The sequence below is a fragment of the Ischnura elegans genome, chromosome 9, assembly GCF_921293095.1.
Source record: "Ischnura elegans chromosome 9, ioIscEleg1.1, whole genome shotgun sequence".
Classification (NCBI taxonomy): Eukaryota; Metazoa; Arthropoda; class Insecta; order Odonata; family Coenagrionidae; genus Ischnura; species Ischnura elegans.
This window is the reverse complement of record NC_060254.1, coordinates 97,894,852-97,919,256: the sequence shown is the minus strand read 5'-3', so window position 1 is coordinate 97,919,256 and position 24,405 is coordinate 97,894,852. Positions and strand designations below refer to the sequence as shown.

General features: G+C 37.3%; 2 protein-coding genes across 5 annotated transcripts in view; both read right to left on the bottom strand.

Annotated features, from left to right (window-relative positions):
• Nucleotides 1–1,892: 1,892 nt before the first annotated feature.
• Nucleotides 1,893–16,774, bottom strand: LOC124165931 (torsin-2A-like). Its single transcript, XM_046543469.1, has 6 exons — nucleotides 16,144–16,774; nucleotides 14,421–14,836; nucleotides 10,245–10,378; nucleotides 9,975–10,114; nucleotides 9,416–9,596; nucleotides 1,893–2,500 (listed from the first exon to the last, which is right to left on the bottom strand). The coding sequence occupies exons 1-6, from the start codon at nucleotides 16,352–16,354 to the stop codon at nucleotides 2,365–2,367; spliced, it is 1,218 nt and encodes a 405-aa protein (XP_046399425.1). The 5' UTR covers nucleotides 16,355–16,774; the 3' UTR covers nucleotides 1,893–2,364.
• A 4,012-nt stretch (nucleotides 16,775–20,786) lies between these two features.
• LOC124164883 (nuclear hormone receptor FTZ-F1 beta) overlaps nucleotides 20,787–24,405 on the bottom strand; it is a 290,899-nt gene continuing 287,280 nt past the window's right edge. For all 4 annotated transcript variants that reach the window (XM_046542105.1, XM_046542108.1, XM_046542106.1 and 1 more), the window contains one exon: nucleotides 20,787–22,590. The gene's annotated coding sequence lies outside the window, so the exon portion shown is untranslated. The remainder of the gene's footprint in view (nucleotides 22,591–24,405) is intronic.

The following is a 24,405-nucleotide window of genomic DNA, read 5'->3' as shown; positions in this document are numbered from 1 at the left end:
TTAGATTTTCATACACTTTTTAATATTTATATAAATTAAAAATCATTTTTATAGGCTTTCAAAGTTGTTTTTAAAAATCATCTTTATATGCTCAGGACCTAAACCGTTACCGCTTGGGTTTAGAAATGAAAGTAAGATAAACCACTGACCATTGGCATAAAGAGAGGGGGGTGTCTGGGGGGTACGGACCCCCCAAAATATAAAAACACAATTACTTTCCTTCATGAAAGGAAACGAAACATTGAAAAATCATGAATTTACAATAATTTCTTTGAAAAATGAAGTTTTTTTCGATTATGAAGGGTGTTAAAATTAGTTTGAAACCCTCAACTTTGTACCCTGTTGTTTAAAAATTTCCCCCCCCACGGTTTTGGACCCCCTCACTAATGAAATTCCTGGCTACCCCACTGCCATCGACTGAATTCAACTTTTCCTCACGCACGTTTCCCCCGAATTTTGTCACTTTTTCATCGCAAACAGACTTGTGTTTCACCCGAAAATGCTTCAGTATGGTGAGGTGGATTTAGCACTTCCTCGCGATAGTTTCATGCCACAGTGCACACACATGGCATACATTGGTTCTCCTTATCTCAATAGAAATGTTCCTACACAATGAAAGACATTTTTATCAGTATATCAATTAATTGAATTGCAACTGTACAATCAGCAACACAACAGTATTTAAAACAGCATTAACGTCTTGTGCAACGAGGTACTCAACCGCTCAGCATGAGCAACAGGTGGGCAGAAGAAGCGTGTAAAGGAGAGGTAGAGGAGAAGGAGCGCACTCCCCCGTATTTCAAGCAACAAGGCTACAAATGAGGGAATCAAGGACGAACAAGTCAGATCTTGCTTCAGTGACGTTGTTGCCTTCTAAGCGAAGCCGGGCAAGCTACGTGATATATGCAGTTGGCGTTTCCAATCCATTCCTACTTGTTTGAGGGGTTAATTCTGCGCTTGGTTATTTGAAAATTGTGCTGTTTGGACAATGTTGCATATTAGTGGTATAGTCTAATTGTAAATAAAACACTTATTGGCAATCATTAAGAGCTGAAAAATGAACAGAAATATTGTCAGGAATGCGTCGCGTTTGGTCTAATTCTTTTTTAAATCTCGTGCATGTCATCTAATTGTCAAATCTATTGAGACATCTCCGGGCCCAGAAAGTCACTCACCTAGCATTTGTCGTCTAGAAATGGAGAATTGAAGCAGGTAGGCCAAAAAAGGTCAGTTGGTGAGATGGGATAGGGATGAAACACGCTTCAATTGTTCTCGTGTAATTTGATATTTTCCTTAAAAGAAAATGATTTATGGTCTGTGTGATTTTGGAAACAAAAAAAAAAAACAACCGAGGCACGGGCTGATGGACGGCCGAGGGTGGTTTTCTGAAATCTGCGACGTAGTTACTTATGACATGGTTATTATCCTACGAAGCTGAGATTCCCCCAATGATTGTTTAATCTCTTGGGAAGAGTCACACTAGGTGCCAATCGTATTTTGCTTTTTTTTTATTTTCCACGGCTGAAATTCTGCTACGTAACCTCTGAGAGAGCTTTCAAACAAAACAGTTCTTGAGTAGGACAAGAATCGCATGCCACGGCACATACGAAGAGAGAATCGGAACTCTTTCCACCCTTATTGCATTGTTGTTGCATTCACTGAAGCTATCATTTAAAATTTCGGATAAAGATCCGATGTCTTCTGCGACTTTGGATCCGATGTATCCGATGAAGGGCAATATCTGCGGATATTTGGATCCAAGGTATCCGATCCGACCATCCCTAGTACATACTTGAAAATATGGAAAACATTATTTCATTGAACACACCAGGAAAAATCATGAAGAGAAGTAAATGGAAAACTCACACAAAAATTAAAAAAATATGCTCTAGTGAGGTCATGGCAGTCGGTTAATTTTCTGGAAACAATGAATGACAAAAGAGACCATTTCATATTGAGAGTGGCTGTAAAAATCTAACAACCAGTAGTCTTAGCACTGATAAAATTATAAACATACAAAACATCTAAAGGATTGAGCATTGTGCACAATGTGCTACAGTTTTCTCCAATACTGAGAAAATGGTAGCACACAGCATGACCAATTATTCCTATTACCACCAACAATGCTCCCTCATTATACATTAATAATCACATAAATATATCTGGGACTAGGAAAGTTAATTACCCTGTGTTCATACCCCAAGAGCATCAGTCATTGGCACACATCACCATCTAACTCTGATGGATTGTCAACGATGAAAAATAAATCAACAAACATTTTCCACGCAAGCAATCCTTTGCTTGAATAAATATCTCCACATTTTTTGAGTCAACCACGATGAAAATGAAGTGCATCATAATATGCTATAACTCCTTATCCCTGGAAAATCTACGCTCACGAGATATGGCACTAGTGACTAGGGAATGAATTTGCTTACACCCATGCAATGCAAATTTTTCATTTCCCTCTGGTCCATACATCACATGGTTTTCAACGGACCTGAAATAAAAGAAAAATTCACGTGAATTACAATGATCCTTTTCCCATAAAAGGTTTTTCAGTGCAAACTGGGATATTAATTCAGCAATAATTAACAAAGCTTGAATCCCTCACATGAATTGCAAAGAAAAAAATTCATCTGGACAAGGCATCAGACCATGGACCTCTAGCTAATGCTCAAAATTATTATTATCACAAACCAATTTTGATACAAATTTCAAAGAATGAGTTCAAAGAGCAAAAAAGTTTGCTCGATGGAACTGATAGGGGAAGAGTTCAAAACTATGCTTTCGCGTGTCTTTTGGCATCACTGAGGTCTAACGTGTTAACTTTACTTCCTTAACCTAATTCTTTTCGTGAACTGCTATTTGGGATATGAAAGAGTACTACAGCATTGGCATATCAGCACTGCTCTATAAAAATGAATTTGAATTATGTCCAAGAGTTTGAAATCTTTCAACCCTGAAGTTGACTTCACATTTAAAAAGTAATCCACTCAACAGGATACTCCACAAAATATTTCATTAATATCTAATTTTCTCCCATTTTTTATAGATTTTACGTTTATTTAATGCAATTTTCCATTTTCTCATTTATATTTTGCAATAAAATAGTAGTAGTAGGTCCTTAAGATGTTGACATCAGTAAAGGAATACATACACAGAAAGCCATATGACTAAGTTGATGCATTAAATATTTACTTACCTCACTGGGGTTACTCATTCGTACCCCAAATTGCAATTCATGAAAAGAATTAGGTTAAGGAAGTAAAGTCAACCAATTAGACCCTAGCGATGCCAAAAAGCATGCGAATGCAGAGCTATGAACTCTTCCACTGTCAGTTCCATCCACCAAACTTTTTTGCTCTAACTTTGAATCACAAGCATAAAAAAATAGTACAAAATATGTAGTATGCTTTCCATTAGAATGTATCAAATTTCAAAATCAAATCAACAGGGAACATAAAATGCAGCAGTTCTCATTTAGAGGCAGAAATGGATGATTGCCCAATGTTAGTAGACATTTTCTTACATTCTTCCAATTCATATAATGCTTGTGCTTTATCTGGCATATAATTTTAAAGTTTAAGATATTGTTGAAATAATAAAGGAGTGTTTGTTTACCCACTACAATTACTTGAAATTTTACTATATAGTAAAAGTAATATATGGGTCATTCCATGTCAAATCAACCAATATTTTGACCAAATGACACCCACCGACTCGGATTTTCATGAAACTTGCCATGGTCAAACATAATGGTATGATTAGAGATTGTGTGCAATTTTAGCCTCCAATTGTCAATTGTTAATGAAATATGAGTAATTGAAATTTGAGCATGACCCCTAAATTGCCGCAACGTGCAACACATGGTGATTTTTATTTTCGTCCATAACTCCATTCCTGTGAGATGAAAAGACATGATTTTTTTTTCTAAAGCTAAGGAGTCTATAATGATCCCACGATTGTCATTAAATATTCACTGCATGAAGTAAGTCAGCTGCAAAAAAATAAAGTTTACAAAAAAATCTCGCTTGTACCATTTTTGATTGTGAGCATCCACAGGGAAAGGCCATGCGAATACAGACTCATGGTTCAGTTTAAAATAATCATTAATGTATGAGCAAAGATCCTGATGAAAAAAAATCATGAGTCCGGCGTTCCTTTTAGTAAAAAAAAATTCTCATTCATGGTCACGGGAAAAAATGGCATTTTTTTCAAGGCACATAGAAATTACACAATTTAGAGGAGAGATAAGTTTATACTCTTGATTAAAAAATATTGGAGCATGCATTATCTCACTATAGTGTATGCTACTGGCTCTTACAGTAGGAAACACATAAGCAGTCATGTCAATGTACTCCCCCACATACTGCTAATTTCGTGCTATCAGGGCTATTTGAGTAGAGGGAGTTGTAATTTAAAAAAAACTGCATGAGCCATGGTAGACACATTCTACATTCCTTTTAACCTTAGTCCAAAGACCAGATACATTTCATATCCAGATGTATTGACATCACAGGAATGTACATTATTGAATGTCAAAGGGAACCGTCATCAAATCATTTGAATTGAGAAATCTTTCAGGTACTTCACAATAATGCTTATTTTCAATGTTTCATTTAGTGATTCTATATCATTGGAAATTTAGGTAGAAAGAGTACAATTAAATAAACAACCTTACCAATTGATTTGAAAGTGAGCCTCCTCTTTTTAACTGACTGATCACATTCTAAGATGTCTTAGTGTTTTTCACAAAGTCTATATATTTTTTTTGAATGTGGTCCACTTCCTCCCTCAAGAAGTAGTATGACCTCCCAGAGCTTGTAGTTGCAGGAGAATTAAGCACACACAATATGTGTCCTAGTGGCACACAGCAAACATCATCTCTCTCAGGCCAAGAGAATGAAGGTGAGGGTCCTTTAGGCGTCATGAATTTAACTGAAATATCACTTTCTTCAGGTTGAGAGCTTCCACTACTCCAATATACCACTGCATGCTGTAAATACAAGCTGCATATGAACCAACAACCAAATTATCTGGGAAATCCACTGTTACGGAACAAAAATCAAATATAATGCTGTACTCATCATCCAGGCCAGTGAACTTTGCAGCGACTTTTCTATCCGATAAAGGCACAAAATGATGGAAGTTTCTTGTACCTGTAATTGTTTTTGCCTTGGTGGATCTTTCAAGAAGTTTACTACGTGACCAAGCCACATCACTAGACTTAATGTAATGGATGTTGATGTTTTTCACATTATCTCTACAAAATTCATACATCCCGCTGCTGTTTGTTATTTGCTGTGCCATTGGGCGTTGCAGGCTGGCTTTCCTCGCCATTCGTTTAATTGTACCACCTATACCATCACAAGAAGACTTCCCATGGCTCGTGGAAAAAAAAGACCAGGTTGCATTAATGCCATAGTCATTATAATGATGGCACAAATTTAAAAAAGACTTGCAGTTTTTATATTGCCCAGCACATCCATCTGTGAAGTACTGAACTTCTTGGATCATCGGCGAAGTTCTCTTTAAAAATTCTATCAGGTGGCGTTGCACTTCCATAACAAAGGCCACATCATGGTTAAGGTCATCAGATATGAAAGAATGAGATGAGGCAGTGAGAGTATACTTTCGAGTTATACTTTAAGTCTTACTTGTCAGAGTAACTGACGAAGGTAAATCTTCTCCGGATACTTTATTTCTCCCCACTAGTAATCCGAATTCATCAGCTCATCTGGCGCTACCCTACTTAGCAATGAGTGGGTAAGTTCCCTTCTCTGAAGGACAAAAATAATTAATGGTGCAGTCATATGGTCATGCTTCACCCACTGCAGTATGCTCTGCGTACGCCGTACGCGATAGCATCAGTTCTGAACTTCACCTCGTACAAGTAGTTCCGTACTTTCCAGGATGTGTTGACTTCAAGCCAGCGAGTGTTTTCCGTGTGGGTTTAATCAAGTCCGGTTTCATTTTTATTAGTTTTATTTTTATTTATTTTCTGATCGTGGCCCTTCCGAAGGAACAAGTAGGAACTTTAAAATATGGGCTCAAAATCATTGAAGATGAAGAAAAGAATCCGAGCTAGAAGTGCGTGGATATTGCAGAACGCCTCGGGCTGTCCGCTTGCACATGACGTTCGGGGTAGGGGTGGAGCGAGCTATCATGTGAAAAGAAGTGGGATGAAGCCGAGGATCAGGTGACCGTGCCGCTGACGACGTAACATTGTTCACGCTTTACGCATTACCTCAATTATATTAAAAATATATTTATTAGAAAGGAAATTTTCAAATAATAAACTATTTTTGGCCTTTGTGATCGATCTCACAACCAATCACTTCGCCGGCAAAAGCGGTTGTTTTAGGCACACTATACATAATGCTCTCGTACATACGTGTATTTAAATGGCGTTTGATGTATAAGAATTTTTATATCAGACAGAAATCCATAATAGCAGTGCAAATGCCGAGTGGAGTACAAACATTTTTTAGCGAGGTGGCGTGTTCCTTTACGACACTTGAAAGAGATATTAGGCGAATCAAAAATATGACCAAAGTGTTTCGATGCAGTACTAATATTTCTGTATTCGGCTAAAATCTTGTTTGAATCCTGTAATGAATATCATAATCACTCGCAAAAAAAATATTTCCTGCGTTTCCTGTAACATAGGCAACCCAGCCACACATTCCCGCATTCATCGTTTTTCTTTGTCCATCCCCATGAAAAACAATAGATAGAGGTTCCACTGTAACTCCTTCATAAGGTACATCTTGAATGTTACAATGTTTGATATTCAGATAGGTGTACTTACTTGTGATTAACTGCTTACAACATAGATAATGGTGTTCTGAATATTTTCAGAGAGAACTGAGAAGTTCATTTGTTTTGCTATTATGAAATATGTACTTTGAAGACAGACCTCATTGATACGAACAAGAGATATTACAACGTAAGCCTGGCTATCAGACGCACTAACATGAGTTACTTAGTCTGAAATTCAACCAGGATATCACTAAGGCAGCACCATATAAATGAGAAATTAATGAAGAAATTAATTAACTTCACTTGGACTGAAATTGGAGAAAACTTTCTGATGGCTCTCTTCTGCCTTTATATTTTATACCATACTATTCAGTTACCCATTACCCATGGAAGAGATAGTAGGAATAGTCCTGATAACACGAAATTAGCAGTATGTGGGGGAGTACATTGACATGACTGCTTATGTGTTTCCTACTGTAAGAGCCAGTAGCATACACTATAGTGAGATAATGCATGCTCCAATATTTTTTAATCAAGAGTATAAACTTATCTCTCCTCTAAATTGTGTAATTTCTATGTGCCTTGAAAAAAATGCCATTTTTTCCCGTGACCATGAATGAGAATTTTTTTTTACTAAAAGGAACGCCGGACTCATGATTTTTTTTCATCAGGATCTTTGCTCATACATTAATGATTATTTTAAACTGAACCATGAGTCTGTATTCGCATGGCCTTTCCCTGTGGATGCTCACAATCAAAAATGGTACAAGCGAGATTTTTTTGTAAACTTTATTTTTTTGCAGCTGACTTACTTCATGCAGTGAATATTTAATGACAATCGTGGGATCATTATAGACTCCTTAGCTTTAGAAAAAAAAATCATGTCTTTTCATCTCACAGGAATGGAGTTATGGACGAAAATAAAAATCACCATGTGTTGCACGTTGCGGCAATTTAGGGGTCATGCTCAAATTTCAATTACTCATATTTCATTAACAATTGACAATTGGAGGCTAAAATTGCACACAATCTCTAATCATACCATTATGTTTGACCATGGCAAGTTTCATGAAAATCCGAGTCGGTGGGTGTCATGGCCTGGTTGATTTGAAATGGAATGACCCATATAGTTAGAGCATTTATATCAATATGTGGGTGCCATTTGGGACCATGAGGTACTTCACATACAAATACAAAACTCAACTCTTCTGTGATTTGAAAACACCAAAAAAATGGATTCTATGCATATTTTAAGTTGATTTTTCACATTAAATATTGACAATTCTTAAACTCTCCATTTCATTTAGTATCATTTACTTCCATACTTTGTGCCATAATTGGGCATGTTCTCAATCCCTCCAGGTCTTAATCCCTCCGAGACTTCATCATGAGGAGACGATTCGTGAGCGCATGAGTCCAAATCTCGCGAAGCGCTCGAGTCCGTCGCGCCAGCTTTATTCTCGCGCGCCGCTGATTCTCGCATTTAGTGAAGTCCTCCGCAATTTATAGTGAATTTATCAACGGTGTCGGCCTCTTTATGCCATGTGTGAACTTCTATTACTCTCCGCCACCCCCTCTCCAATTGTAAGGTGAAACGTCAGAGTGAAACCTGTTTCTCCTCTTCTGCCTTCACCTCCCCTCTCACGCCTGCTTCGAGCACGGCGGCTCTGCTGTAAGCCGGCTGGCTCGGTCTCTCTGCTCCAGACCTCGAACAAGGAAGGAACTCCTGGTGCCCGGCATTTTCCCAACTCCAAGACTACAATTAACCTCAGGCAACTTAGTATTATATGTATTGTGTATCTATAGCTTACTTTGCATATTCAATGTATTTATACCTTTGGAAATCAACCCTATTGTTTTGTTATTTTTCACTCCTAACCGCCTATTTCTCGTCAATACATTTCTCGTGACGTGTGTGCGCTGCAACTCTTTACACTATTTGAAGGTGAATGAGGTGATCGAGCTCCTCTAGAAATAAAACGATGAGGTCACAATCGACTGCATTTTCATTAACCTTCCACATCTAAAAGTTATCTCTAATGAGGATTCTATTAGATCGGATGGGATGAGGTCAAAGGAGGCTTAATAAATAATTTTCATGGTTGGCAGTAACAAGCTCAGGGTTAGGCTGTTTTCACTGGTAATTAGCGACTTGTGGACAATTCATTTGTTAGCAATTTAGCTCTAAATACTGTAACTGCTTCACATATTGCTGAAGCTGGCCATTTTAAGAACTTTTTTTGCACATAAAGATTACTTATTACAAAATGTAGACTACAAGCAGTATAACTGACCCATGTACTTAGGCTACAATCAGGGATGCGGACTTACAAGAAATATTGGGGGGGCCCAAACCAGGGAATCTAGCCCCGGGAAATTTTATAAGTAGTGAGTTTTAAGTTTTTTAAGCATTTTAGCAGAGTCACATGATCAACATTAGAACACTGATAACTCAAATCTCGATATCTGGACACTCCAGGGAAAATCGACAAGCCTGACACATTTTTTTTCTCACACCCATAGCGAATTTTTGAGAGGGCTCGGGCCCCCTTAGGCCCCATGGAGTCGGCACCACTGTCTACAATAGACTTATCTGGTGCATTCAGTACATGAACAAATACAAAAGTTATCACAGATAAATATGTCTTACCTGATCATGTCATCAGATGGAGAAACACCAATGGAATGGAAGTAATGGTCAACTATGCAATTCCTTACATGAGGACTCTCTAGTGGTAAGAAAGGAGCAAATACAGCATTCTTTGGTCTCCCATTCATAAAATTCTCCTCATCTATACATTTTTCTAAATCATATTTCTTCTCTAAATATGCTGAAGATTCAGGTGATAAACAAAGGAAAAGTAAAAATTTATACATAACAAAAGAATATACTAAAGGAAAAATGTTCAGTTGATAATTTAAGGATATATTTTTAAGACTTAAAAAAGGTAAAGCAATTAAATTAAAAAGAAGAACTTTGTGCTTTCACATTAATAAAAAAAATAAATTTAAAATAATAAAATTAATAAAAATTAATGTGGAAGCACAAAGTTCTTCTTTTTAATTTAATTATGAATCCCTTTCACCAAGTTACGCCTCAAACAATCAAGGTAAAGCAACTCAAAACAAACAAAATGAATACGAAAAGGGTTCTCTACAGTGAATGTTATTAAATCATTTACATCCATGATGTGTGCAAGTTAACTCACAGAAAAGTTCTCTGAAGTCAGGTTCATAAACTTCTTCCAGCTTAATATCTTCTCTTCCTTGCCCCAGTCCATATAATTCAACTATCTTCTGCATTGAATCTATGCCCTCAATAGTCATGATAAATATAAAAATAGCATCCCTAAAAAAGATACAATACCATTGTTATAGAAATTTAAGTGTTCAATGGGGTAAAATTTAAATTAAATATACCCCATTTAACGAAAAAAGGTATCTTTCAAACATCAATGATAAAGCTGCAATAAACCAACCTGAACTCAGTACTAATGGTAGCTTTCATCGCTTCACGAATAACTTCTATTGGTAACTCATTGAATTCATCAAATATAAACAGAGAGTATGGACAAGAGCTGATATTCCCCTTAATCCAATTCAGCAGTTCTACCTAGAATTAAAATGCATCACAATTACAGCCCAAATAATGATTAATTATTCCCCTGTATTTAGTGTAAATCAGCATGATTATTGCCTAAAGAGATGTCATACACAAATTTCTAAACACCAGTTATCTGAATGCATTCAATGCTTTCAAATTTTATTGAAGTACCTTGGATCCATGATGAAAATTTTCAAAAAATCCATTAGTGCTCTCCAACACATTTATACATAGGGAAGATGCATTTCATCATCTTGCTGCCCCTATTTCATGCTGACTTTCGTTGGCCTTTAGAATACGATAAAACAAACAGTACCGAAACCAGGGTTCCCGCTCTAACTAAATTATAAAATTCACGTATTTTTCCAGGTTTTCATGGTCTAAATATCATCAAATTCACGGTCTATTGATAAGCCATTTTAGGCAGAAATATTGAGGGCTATCAAAGCCCACAGCATGAAAAATTTTGGTCAAAATGTAAGTTATACATTACTTATGATTATACCATACCTACCCAGCACTCGGTTTGAAAACACTGTCATGATTGGTCGTGATTCGCCTTTGGACTGTTTTTAATCACGGCTTCAGCTTTATATATCAAATGAAGGAAAGGAATTTTAAAATACCGAAAACCTAGTGTTACTGTCCATACCAGGGCAAGTGAATTCAGCTCAGAAGGATTTTATGTGAAAGACAAAGTATTACCGTGTAAATGTTGGCAGACAAGACTTGAATCTGAAAGACATGACACTTTATTAAAGCACATCAATTGCCATACACATAAATGTGCAAAAGAAAGGGGAGTCACAAAAGGACAGCTATAATTTGAACAGATAGTTACTCAGTCAAAGAAAGTGAAGGATGCAAATGAGTTTGCTGTCCCTACTACTGAATCATTTTTAAATGCTGGAATTAGAGTATAAAAACTTGATAGTCCAAAAATTTGGGATAGGCTCTCCAAGTACATACATGAAGGTTAGTGGGATTTGCCATCTGTTGATTGTATTCACCAAGAATGCATTCTGATTATAGGGAAAAAGAAGCAGGAAGAGCTTCGATATTGTGTCATTGGTCTAAATTAATGCAATGAAACTGAAAACAAATTTCAGTACTATTTTGTCAATTTTTGCTCTAGTCTTCCTCACTAAGACAATTAATCAAGTGAAGTATTCACGGTGCACCTTTTCTTGCTCACTCTATAATATTAATGCTTGAACAATTGATATGTACTTTGAACCAGTTCCTTCATTTGGTTTAATCAGAAATTTTATACAGTAGAAATTGTATTTAATGTTATGTAAAATGTATAAAAAAGTAAAAGCAATTGTGAAATGTGCACCAAAAATAATAAAACACCTAGAAATGTGCAAAAAGTTTAACATTATAATAACACCACCAAGATTTTCTATAACGCCGAAATCGCATATTTTTAAATGAATTTTGGCAAAAAATAAAACCACTTTCACAGATCTATAAGTCATAGCTATTGAATTACTCCTTTCACCAATGATATGCAACATTAGAAGGATAAATTGATAAATTCTGCAGTCTTCAATGATGGTCCAATTTCGTGCCATAGAAAAGTTTTATTGAATTGGAATATTGTAGAAAATAAATAATGCTAATCATTTATTTGCTTCTAAAGCAGTAAAATAAAATTTTCAGCAAAGAGTACCACACATTAATTTCTTTCACAGTTCAAAAACAATTTTTTTTCAATATCTTCACCTTTTGAACAAGGAAAACATCTTTCAACTTGTTTCGTTGTTTTCTCCTCATCCTCATCCCCAGACTTATTTTGCATGTATTCCTCTAATTATTGTTTCAAGTCCCAGGGGATTGTGTTTATTGTTGACCTCCTTTTAAAAAGAGTATACTTAAGGGCCAAGCTATGTCACAACGAAACAATCATCAGAATCAATCACTCCCTCCACCGAAGATTCATTCAAAATGGTGTACCTCGGCTCTTTCTTTTTCATAAGAGGTAGCTGACATCTAGTACTTATAGATTGAAAAAGCCGATGTTTTATTGTAACGCCTATCTTCGATGGTAAATTAACGGAAACACATAAAAAAATTATTTACATGAATAAGAATAGCGCCTTGTACCTTGTTGAACAAAATATCCAAAAAAAAATCAATCTCTATACTAATTTCTAGACAGGTTAGCGTCAGAATTTTCTCCTCCAAATTTTCAATCAAAAGTAAAAGTATCAGAGCTTTTTCAAGAAAGAATGCAGAAATCTATAATGTATAGAATGCACGTGTTGTAAGTATTATAAGATCTATCATTTGTGGTAAACAAACGAGAAAAATTACAACAATATTATTGGAAATTGCTAACTTTGTATTTGTTAATACAAATTTTGACACAAAAATCTCCCCAAATGTAAATATTTCTGCATGTAAACATAATAAGGCAGCTTTCATAGTAAGTTTCAGAAAGAGTAGCTATCAAATCTAATGTAAATGACTGAAAAACATTTACGGTGGCTAAAAATATTAGGAGGCAAACCGTAACGAGAAAGGTCACGTAGGGTGTTAAGCACACCCCATTCTACAGAGCTATAAAGAAAGTTATTTTTAAAAAAACTTGCTGTGACTTTGTAATCATATTTTACAGGTGCCTACAGGAAGCTTAAAAATTCAGCTAGAAGAAATTATAGATCACTACAGTAAGAACTGCAAGAAAAAATAGCATAAATTTAAGGCTGGGGTGCTTGGGACACCCTATGAGATTTATCAGTCACTGAAAATAAAAAAATTGAGCCACTAAAATTAGAACGAACCTAACATTAAATACTGAGTATGCATCCCAGGAGTGAGTACATTCTGGGAGATTCACGATCTAATTTTCAGCAGACTAGGCGATGGTACTCGGACATATGCTATCCAGTTCTCAGTGCCAGAGGTGCAGTTGTGCAGAGGGGAGGGGGATATGGTTGAGAAAACACATTGAGAATGGGGGATTTCCAAGAATACAATTTTTCGTTGACTAATATTAATGACGGGGAATTTTGGCCTTGAAGAATTTCTAGCTGCTACAAGGCGTCGAGTCTGGTGCCGTTGCTGACTTTGTGGAGAATTTTTGGTTCAAAATTATTATATTCTTCTTAGGAACCTTAGGCAGCTTGTTGTGCAAAACCAAAGACAAAATCAGTGATATGAAGCGGAGTGGAGTATATCAACTTGTGTGTCGTGATTGCAATAGCACCTATGTTGGCAAAACCGGAAGAAGACATTAGGATAAAAAAGCATCGATCATGTTTCATCAACAATAACCATTCCTCGAACTTTGCTAGACAACTCATAGAATGTGGTCATGATAGTAATTTTGAACCAAAAATTCTCCACAAAGTCAGCAACAGCACCAGACTTGACGCCTTGGAGCTAGAAATTCTTAGAGGCCAAAATTCCCTGTCATTAATGTTAGTCAACGAACAATTGTATTCTTGGAATTCCCCTATTCTCAATGTGTTTTCTCAACCATTCCTGCATCCCCCTCTAAGTTTCGCTCACAACCCTGACCACTCCACCCTTCCTCCCCCGCCAACATACTCCACCTCCCCTCCCATTCCACTGGCCCCTGACTTGACGCTGCTACCCAATCCCCCTTAACCTCCCCACCCTACCACCCAATCCATGATGCTGCCAACCATTCCCCTAACTTCTCCTCCTCCCTTCTGACAACTATATAAGTGGAAACAATTCTATCAAAAGTGCCTGATGATGATACCATGTATTCGAAACCGGTCGCAGTATTTATTAAATTGTGGAACCTGCCATTGTCTTTCCTTATTTGATTCATCAAGTGAATGAAGTTATATTTTGCAGTGGTCCGTTAAGGGTTAAGGTTCGGCGATGAGTTAAGTTCAAAATGTATCAAAAGCTCCTTTACCACCGCCTCCATGGGAGATGGAGGCTGAATATGGCCACATCACAATAACAAACTTTGTAGAGTGCATGCATCATCCAAAAACAAATAAATCACATCTGAACACAAAATATTTTGTTCCATCAAATACATGTTTCCTAAGAAAATGGTACCTACCTCAGGCTTATTATCCCTTTCTAGGGAGATGAAAGACTTTGCTGTAAACTGATGAACTAACGGTGAGTTTAATCCCTTTTTATACAGACTGTCAGCAATAATACTGCTAGCATAACTCTTGCCAGTTCCCATGGGTCCAAACATAAAAATTACCAGAGCTCCACCAAATGAGTTAAGTCTTTTTTTATACTCCCTTAAGATTACTTGTTCGTATTTTATACCAGGATCATCCCATATTCCACAGTAATTGTGAGGTACTTCTTCTTGGATCTCATCTTCTATATCCCTGATTATTCTCAATAACAAGAGATCACTTCTTGGCTTTGTCTTGTGTAGTGTTACGCCATGCACTATTGCATCTTGAACTAGATGCTGTCCAAAGAGTTTTGACTGCAGTGATTCATACAGAGGACTATCTAATGGAAGGAATAAAAAAATGCATTACTACAAATTGATCATAAAATTGCAAAAATTGTCATTGATAAAAAAATTAAAGATGCTGGGAATGCAAATTAGGTAAAACCCCTTTTTTACATCCTATGATTTTACATTTTCCTGATACGGCACCATTTTACCACCATGCCCAATCAATTAGGTATTAACTTTATTGAGTCTTTAGAATTAAAATTTAACATAACGAAATCACTACATCTTATTTCCACACGGTTTTATTTTGACCGACCTAGGTTTTAGGACATAATGTCATTTTCAAGGTAGGTACATGGTTCTTGGATGACACCCAGTAGTGTAGCCAGGATTTTGAAATGGAAATTTTTGGCCCCTTCCCAAGTGTATGGAAAACACCCCAGGGCAAATGCGGGTTCTCCCTCAGGAAATTTTGGGATTTTTGATGCTGAAAACGTGATTTTTAGGGCTCAAAGACATAAATTTTGTTGGAGTATTTATTGAAAGTTATTTATTGAGGCCATCTTACTCGTTTTTGGCACTTCTTTTAAAGGCTAAAGGGGCGGGTTGTGACCTGGAAAACCCCCCTATGGGCTTGTTGGGTTCTCTAAATAAAAGAATTAAATGCTGCGATAGGGTATGGACATTGAGCAATCAGAAGGGGCTCCTGGAACTTCTTAAATGATTGCGAGCACGTAAAACCCAATCTAGGAAGAATCAAATGCATTGTATAAAGCACTAAAAAAATAATTTATTCGTAGCACTTCTGTCCCCTAAGATCAAGTTTTTCTCACTTGGAATTATCTTGAGTAGTGGGAGTGAAACGCATGAGATTAGGGAATAGAGGATGGAATGAAGCAAGCTAAGCCAAATTTCATCTCAGGGTGTGAAGACTATGAAAGAATGCCTTTAAAAGGATAACCATGAAAACGAGCCTCACCATTGAGATCCATGGAATGATATGATGAGATATGGCTGAATATGTTGGCATAGGTTTTCACCAATTGTGGCAAATACAGTCAACAGAAGTGCTTTGCAAGAAACAAGAAAACTCATCTATTTTATGAGAACGATTTCTTGTATTTATTTATAATCAGGAAACAGTACTGGAAATTATGTATTTAACGAAAGTAAGCGAGAATAAAACCCCTGAGTAAGAGGTTAATCTGGATATTAAGAAGAGATTAAGTGAAAGTCTTGGATTACGAAGGCTAGAAACGATATTTTCTTTGAAGATTCATCAAAATGATAGGTGATACCATTAACAAAGCTTATCTCATGATAAAACGAAATTCCCCTGTTTTGCTATGAACAATACCTTTGTACCACATCCACGACCATTCTGTCGGTTTCAAGTGGCTCTCGCAGCAGGATACATGATTGCATGTGAATTCTTTTCCCCTTTCCAATATACTTCTCGTCACGCTACGGATTGTATCCAAAAATCCTGCCGAACAGCTCTCATGGAAGAACACGAGCGAAAAAAACAATATTTTCGTGAAATTATTCCAGCTGAAGTCGAGAGACATCACATCGTCCAGATATAGAGGTACGACTTAAGTTAGTAGATGTAGTTGGTCGACGAGGAACAATTCATTTATTCCTCTGTGCACAAGGAAAGCACTGAAGGAGAGGCACTTTGATTATAACACTAGGAGTAACTTAATAAACTGCCAATCCTGCTATTTTAAAATTATGATAGGCAAACACACTCGGATGATACAAATCTCATTGTCTCACTTCGCGCGCTCCGCGCCTCTCTTGTGAGACAAGCGAGTCATATTTTTGCCTATGTTCACAAATTTAAGGAGCAAAATATTTTTCATATGGATGCTGACGCAATGTATGTTTTTAGAATCGGGGCCCGTCCCCATGTATTATAACTTTGTGTACTAGTCACGGGAAAAAATCACACCTAATTTCTACTGTACTTCATTCGTTGTTATCAGTTGGCAAGGAGTACGTTACCTTCTCTATTCTCTACTTTGGCCCAGGGGAGGACATCCCACGCCCTGGGAATTGACGACTGAATTACGCTAAAAATATATATGGTTTATATCACGGTCTTGTTTATATTGACGTCATGGTAAAATAAGCAGGAAGGTCCTTCAAACGAACGCATTGCCCATGATTCCATTGGTTCATCTCTGTGACATAAATCCTATGGTATACTCACCCAGCTCTTAATTTCTAGTGGATATCCATTGCATATTCTGTATTTTTGTGAAGGCAAATTGCTTCTGTTTGTAAAAGGGAATCCTACGTTCGCTCACTCATTGTCAGTGATTCGACCCTACAGCTGGATTGAATAGGTGAGATTAGAGCTCACCTCGAACTAAGCCACTGGTGTGTAAACTTCTCACATTCTGGGTGGGGTATGCTGGTTCCTTTCCGTGGGCCACCTCATACTTTGAGGATTTTGTTTGAGTGTCCAAACTGGCTTCACCCGGGATTTGAACATAGGTCCTTTCAATCAGCAGCCAAGCACTCTACCCACTAGGCTACCATCTACGCCCTGGGAAATAATGACTAAATTACGCTGAATAGGTATTAAATAAATATTCAGTCCACAGAATTTGATGGCAGTCTTAACACACTCAAAGCTGAAAAAATTATCAAACCACTACTTTTTTGCAATAATATCATATTCAGTGTGAAGGCAAAAATTCTGCTGCTTCCGATCACTGCAAAAGACACTCTGAGATGCTGGGCACCATTGCGACGTCTAGCAGAAGACGCGGAAACAGATGGCGGGCCATGAAACATAAGGGGACCGATGCCTTGAATTCAAGTCATCCGCATTGAGTGTGTTAAGTCATCTGCTTTAAGTCCTCTAATATATTTAGATGTCCTGTATCCAAATCAGCTATTTTTCACCAATTATTCAGAGGTAAAAGAAGAATATCCCCCTACTTAATGAAAATGTCTTACACTCCAGGTGTACTTGACTTTCGTCATTTCCCCTCTGCAGCTTGCTCCCTACCCCCTATTTATACAACGATACCCGCTATTTAGATACAACGATATGAGAACACATACTGGGAAATTTTTATCCTTCATCTTCCCTCTCCATCCCATGTCTGTCTCTCGCGACCTGCCCCATGTAGGACCCCCCTTATAATTCTCCCCAGCAACTCCATAGCTTTGGCCTGTGGCTACCACCCACCCTATTCACATTAAAATCATTCACGAATACAGCAACACCCAATACCATGGTGATATAGTTTATATCCCCACTAACACCTCTTTCACCACCAACATCAGGTTTTGGGATCATCATTTCTGGCAATGACAATCCATTCCCAAGACACCCATCTCACCATTTTAAAAATTTTGGAATTTTCTAGAGTTGGCTATTTTGGCAATCCCCCCACTACCTCATAATTCTCCACCCTTGAGATCCTGACCCTTTCATTTCCTCCACCCTTACTGCAGAAATCAGTTTGTGTCACCACCTCTGAAATGAAGTATTTTAGAAATTGACAAATTTCAATTTTTTTCTCTTCTTCTCACTATAGTGAAATATTACTCAATATTGTCCAAATCATTCACATATTAGACGATACCTTAACAAGGCTCTTATTAATGTTGAAGGAATTCATTCAAAATACAACACCCACCTTGGATCATCATCCTCAGGGAGATATACTCAGCCTAATAGCACAAAGAGAAGAATTTAGCATCATACAATAATATTCCTGTGGCCTTGAGGAAGACCCTTAAGCAGTAATCATATATAACACTAAATCCTTTTCAAACCAATGAAGAAACTTGGTATAAATTAAAATGTTTTTTAGGTCCAGAACAGGTTCAAATTATGTTCATCCAATAGTTATACTGAAATGGAAAACAATGGAAGAAGGGAGCCAATAGAAAATCACAGACAGGACACAGCTGATCAAGTTTCTCGGACAAACTGAACTGAGAAAGCTCCACATCGCCAGAGGGGAGTTTCATGGTAACACAGATCATGTCAATTAACCCTTTTAACCCAGTGGGCTAATAAATCACCCAAGTTGGATGTGCAAAAACTGTCACAGGCTGATTTGTTGGTCCAACTTTTTGCAGTAATATTAACAAAAAGTTCCTTTTTCCTTTATAAAAATGATGTTCAATCCCCATAATTCTTATGTGATTTTAAGCCTCAGACTTATCTTCAACATTCAAAAGAAGTTAAGAACATAGGGTTTAAAAGTGTTAAAAAGAGTACTAAAAATACAAAAAATATGGAATTTTGCATACTTAGAAAAATAAAACAGCCTGGCATCCTTTGCACATCCCAATCAAAATGAGCTTGCAGAAAAATGGTTAACTAAGTCTACACTGAATGTATTAACATGAAGTCGGCCCAAAAGTTCAGAATTAACGTGAGGAAAATTATTTTTGACAGACTCACCTATTCAGAAATTAAAAATGGCCTGGATGATATTTAAATACTCAGTCGGATAGCTGCAGATATGTTAGGAGTTCATATGTCCAAGTACTTAGGGTGGAGAGTTCATGTTGAACAAGTGATTGCCAAAACATATACAATTCTACATTTTGTAATGAGAAATCTATGATAAAAGTACTAGAGCAGCGAGGGAGTTGGCCTATGCTTAAATATTCTTCAAGTGCAAGAGTGGATCCAGGATTTTTTTCTGGGGGGGGCACAAGAGCCTGATATGCAAACGGTCTTTTCATACTTGTGATTAAAAACAGAAAACAACAATTACCATATGAAATATTCTCTTCACCTTTACATGAAAGTTACTAATATGAAATTAATGATTGAGGCTCTGTAATACACAAACATAACTAACGTAATTATAACACCATGTTAAAAATCTAGTCTATTTTTCAAGGTTCTGGGGGGGGGGGCAGATGCCACCGTGACCCTCCCCTAAATCCACCTATGCAAAAGTATACGGGATTCATGAAAAAGGCCTGATAGAAAAGGTGGAGAAAATAAAAAGAAAGGCAGCCAGATATGTATTTTGGACATTTCATAGGGGTGAAAGTCCTTCAAAAATGCTGGAATCCCGGGTTGGGAGTGATCAGAGAGGTGAAGATATGTCAACGGGTCAATGAGCTATGCAGTATTTATATAAGGCCTTCATAGAACACTGCATGTGGGAAGAATTGGAGGAAAGAATGGAAAGCGCCCACTTATTGTTAGTGGCAAAAAATGATCGCTGACGCAAAATTACACCACGCCAGCAAAAAACAAATACAAATAAATTTTCATTCATTAACAGGGGTATTTGTGAATGGGACTCACTACCAAAGGAACTTAAATCCTCACCGAAAAAAAGGAAATAGATTTAAGGAGCTCCAAAGACTTACCGCTGTCATAAATTGAACACAACGATAGCCACTCATTACAGTGATTGACTTCTTTCGTTGCGAGACTTGGGTTTTTCTTTTTTATTCCTTGCAAGTAAAAATAGTCACTGTGTTGGTGTGCAGGAAGGGGGAGAAATTCACCCCAGGGACCAAACCCCAGCCTCTCAACCGGAAGAGCCCAAAATCACACACACATTCACTCACAACAAACGGACAAAACTAAGATCCTTTGTGAGGGCTGTAGGGACCTCTACTAAGGATTCTTGTTCCACAAAAAACCGGGAATCTTCACACGATAGGCCTGCTAGGGATACCCCGTGATTTGCAGAAACACATGCACTCAATAAGCAGTCACACACACATTCACTCACCCACAGATGGTTTCAATCTTCCGGGAGAAAAAATAGCTCCAACGAGAGCGTGGTCTAGGATCGGCATGGGGACGAGGAAAACACACGTAAACGTATTTCGGCTACAAAGTAGCCCTCTTCAGCGTGCTGAAGGAAAACAAAAGCACTTCCAACACAAGGCTGAAAGTTACAAGTACATTCTTTAAATTTTAGCTGCTGATTATTTGCCACCAGGTCATTGGCCTATTTCCAATATATCATGAAAAAAATAAATGAAAACAACATGTTTGCTTCAGGTAAGAAAACTTTATTTTAGGAATGGCAAGGGAACAAGAGAGATGGGGCATGATCTGGCAACCATATTAGAGGCGCTGATCAACAATGGAATGGTGATGGATAATGGCCAACATTGCACAAAACTGGAGAAGGGGAATTGAGAGAGAGGAAGTGGGAATTTGGAGTACAAAAGCATTTCTCTTCTCTTCAATTGCCAAATGGAAGAGCATGCCGTTTACCCCACCGTAATAGTGATATTTTCACAATAGGACAATGTGCAAAAACCACACATTTCTTCACACCATTAGTCAAATGTATCACTATCTAGCAATACTCTCTCTCTCTCACATACATATATAAAAGGTGTATGGTCCTTTTAAAAAGGGCATGATGCCACATTTCTTAATTTTCTTAGCAACGTGTAAAAATAACGAATAAAAAGCTTCATTGTGAAACAAACAACCTTAAAATAAATACATATGCCATGCATCTTTTTAAAAAAGGGAGGGTCAAACTAACTATGCTCTCAACTTCACAACCTTTGCACTGAGGCACTGTTTGGTTATTTTATTAATTTCTTATCAATGTTTCATTTTTTTACCACTTAGTGGTTGGCACAATTATTTCATTCAGTTGACTTTCTTCTTAGGCTTGGCCTTATAAAATTCTCATCCATGAAAAAAAAATAAAAACAAAACTGACCTTTGGCTTTTCTTGGACACATTGCATGCGAGGGTGACACTTCACGAAAAAAAAAAATTTCTAATATTTGCTATATCAGGAACCCTAACAAGAGTGATTTATTCGGCCACAGTCCTTGCAGACAAAAAAACATCTGCCAAAAAGAGAACAGCATCCAAATTTGATAATTAAATTGGCATTTCATCATTTTTTACTTTCTAGCCCATTCCTATAAAACACTTTAAGATATGAGCCCATGAAGTACGTCAAAGGAGACGATGGTTCCACAGGATCAATCAAATGGACAACATTTGGAGTATAAGTTGTTGGTGATGGATCAAAGGTAGTCTAAGCACAGCCAACAGTGATCCTATTGCTTTTACCGACTTTCTCTCCCACGAGCATTTGGCGTCGAGACTACATCTCAACGTGCCGAAATGCCACTCGGCACAAAGGGTGTCTCCGCCACGCTCAACGAGTCACATCTTCGATTGGGAAGGTTGTGCATGGCAAGATGGGAGGTATTGGGGGCGGGGGGGGGCAATGAGAGACAGGGCGAGGGAAGAGATGGAAGAGAGCTTGGTTAGGGTTTGGCGGTTAAAAAAGGGGCACCGGAGTCACACCACAAGTCCAGAACATTATCTATAAATTTCAACGATAAAAAAATTATAATAAAAAATTAACATCTTCCTCATAAAAAACTTGACCGCTCACAAAGTCTTACAAAAAAGTGGAAAACAATACAAAATATTATTTCTTGAAAATCCTTTTTCTCGAGCGCATGAATCACTTGGAAAAAATCACAGGGCACGCACAACACTATCTGTTGCAGTGTAATGGTCTCCAGAAAAAAACCACCACAACCCAGACATAAACACCCTGCGTTTGCAACGAATGCCATGCACCACACTAAAGTCACGTCTGCAACCACTCGGGAGGCAGCAAGTACAACAGGTTCGCCTTTTTAAAGCTTTCCCCAAAACTCACTGAGGAACACTAATTCATCATTCATTAACTTCTAACATCATTCAACAGATGCCGCAGCAGAGTCAGAAAAACAGATCCAAGGGATGGATGCCCAGGGAGACAATATTCAGGGAAGGCGTTTGCTTACTGCTTTCACTGGATGGTGACTAGAGAATGCAAGAGAAAATTTGATTAATTTACGATGCAATTATGTACGACAAAGAATTAGCTTATGCATTACATTTACAGCTATGCTAACAACACAGAAATTAATATACATCTTTTAAGTAGGACTAACTGCATACACACCAAGGCTGTGGGCAGATGGAACTTTAAGGGGTTCTTTCGAGGCAGGGTACAACTTTTGGTGACAGGCGGGAGATCATTCAGAGGAAGCATTATTGGGACTGTACCTCCCAAACATTTTGTTGGTTTGAAAAACCTTTGACCCTCACCTTTACTTTCAACATGATATACAAAGGAAAATATACATACAGTAGACTCTTGTTATTACGAAGTTCACGCGACTAAAAAATCGGAGGTTCTTAATAACTAATTTCGTATGAACGTTTCTTTTAGGAATCAGCGAAAGAAAAAAATATATTTTGTCAAAATTTCTTGTCTCTTTAATCTTCCGCACTTATAATCTTCAGAGTCAAGAGTATAATATACGTGATTAAATTATGCTCAAGTCCTCGATATACGAAGAAGATAAGTTCCGAGACCATGCTCATAAGTTGATAAACCAATACAAGGCATCGAGGAGGGTTGTTATCCTTTAGAATGCAACACTGCACAACAATAGTGCGTTAACTCACGATTGTGACGAACTGATCTAGCTTGCAACGTAGCTGGAGCTGAAAAAAATCGGTGTCTGCAGGAAGAAAGAATGGGCATTACGCTGTACAGTTCTTGACTTCACACCGGATTAAATGATACTTTGTTCAGATTATGCCCAAAGTGCAAGTTCCTCTATGCCACGCTGTATCGCATCCGCAAACTCCAAACGTGCCAAATTAGAAATTTCAGGCGCGCTTGAATTTTTTAAATATTTGTATCTCCGAGAGTTCATAAATCCAATGTGCGTAGGAAGAGGACTAACTCTACGTCCAATTTACGAGCATTAATGAGTGAGTCACCATAATTCCACAGGAATTTAACTTATTATATGATGTTATGAGTATATTTAAGTATTTCCTACTGAAGAAAGAACCATAATTGACGCTCTTGGGCAAAGTACAAGAAGAGAACTTAAACGTAGATCAATGAAGGTAATGTAGAGTAGTTTATACCCACCTAAATGCAGTTGCTTTTTCGTGGAACTTCATAATAAAGTTCATTTTGTAACAGCTGGGACCGGGACTGAGGTTCGTAATTTCTTAAAAACGAAAATTTCATATTAACGTTTCTTTTACTTTAGATTGAATAGGCCAACATTGTAAGGACCAACGATTTGCTTCATAATAACGAGAAATTCATAATAACATAGTTCGTATTAACGAGAGTCCACTGTATTTAACACACATACACAGCTAGAGAGAAGTGCAATTAGTTCAATGAAGATGAAGGCAGCATTGATTTAATTTTGATAAAGGCAGCATAGTCAACAGCAGTTAATCCAGTACGGAAATTTTCTTTAGGCCTGGCATAAGAGGATTAAGTAGTGGATGGCATCAATATGGCACAAAAACTTTCAATACCACTGATTTTGATAACTGAATATGAATATGTGTATGTATAAAGAATTATGACATTCGAAGCAGAGAATAAAGCAATCATAAAAGGAAGCCATCCACAAGAATGGAATTTGTAAATTTCCTATGTTGCAGTCACTCAGAAAGATCCCTCAATGCATTATTAATCATACTTGAGGAAGAATTATGGGGGCTGGGGCTGAAATAAAAATATAATACTCAGAATAATGTATTACATGAGCTTAAACTAAATGTAACTCTTATAAAAACTTTCCAAGCCAAACATTT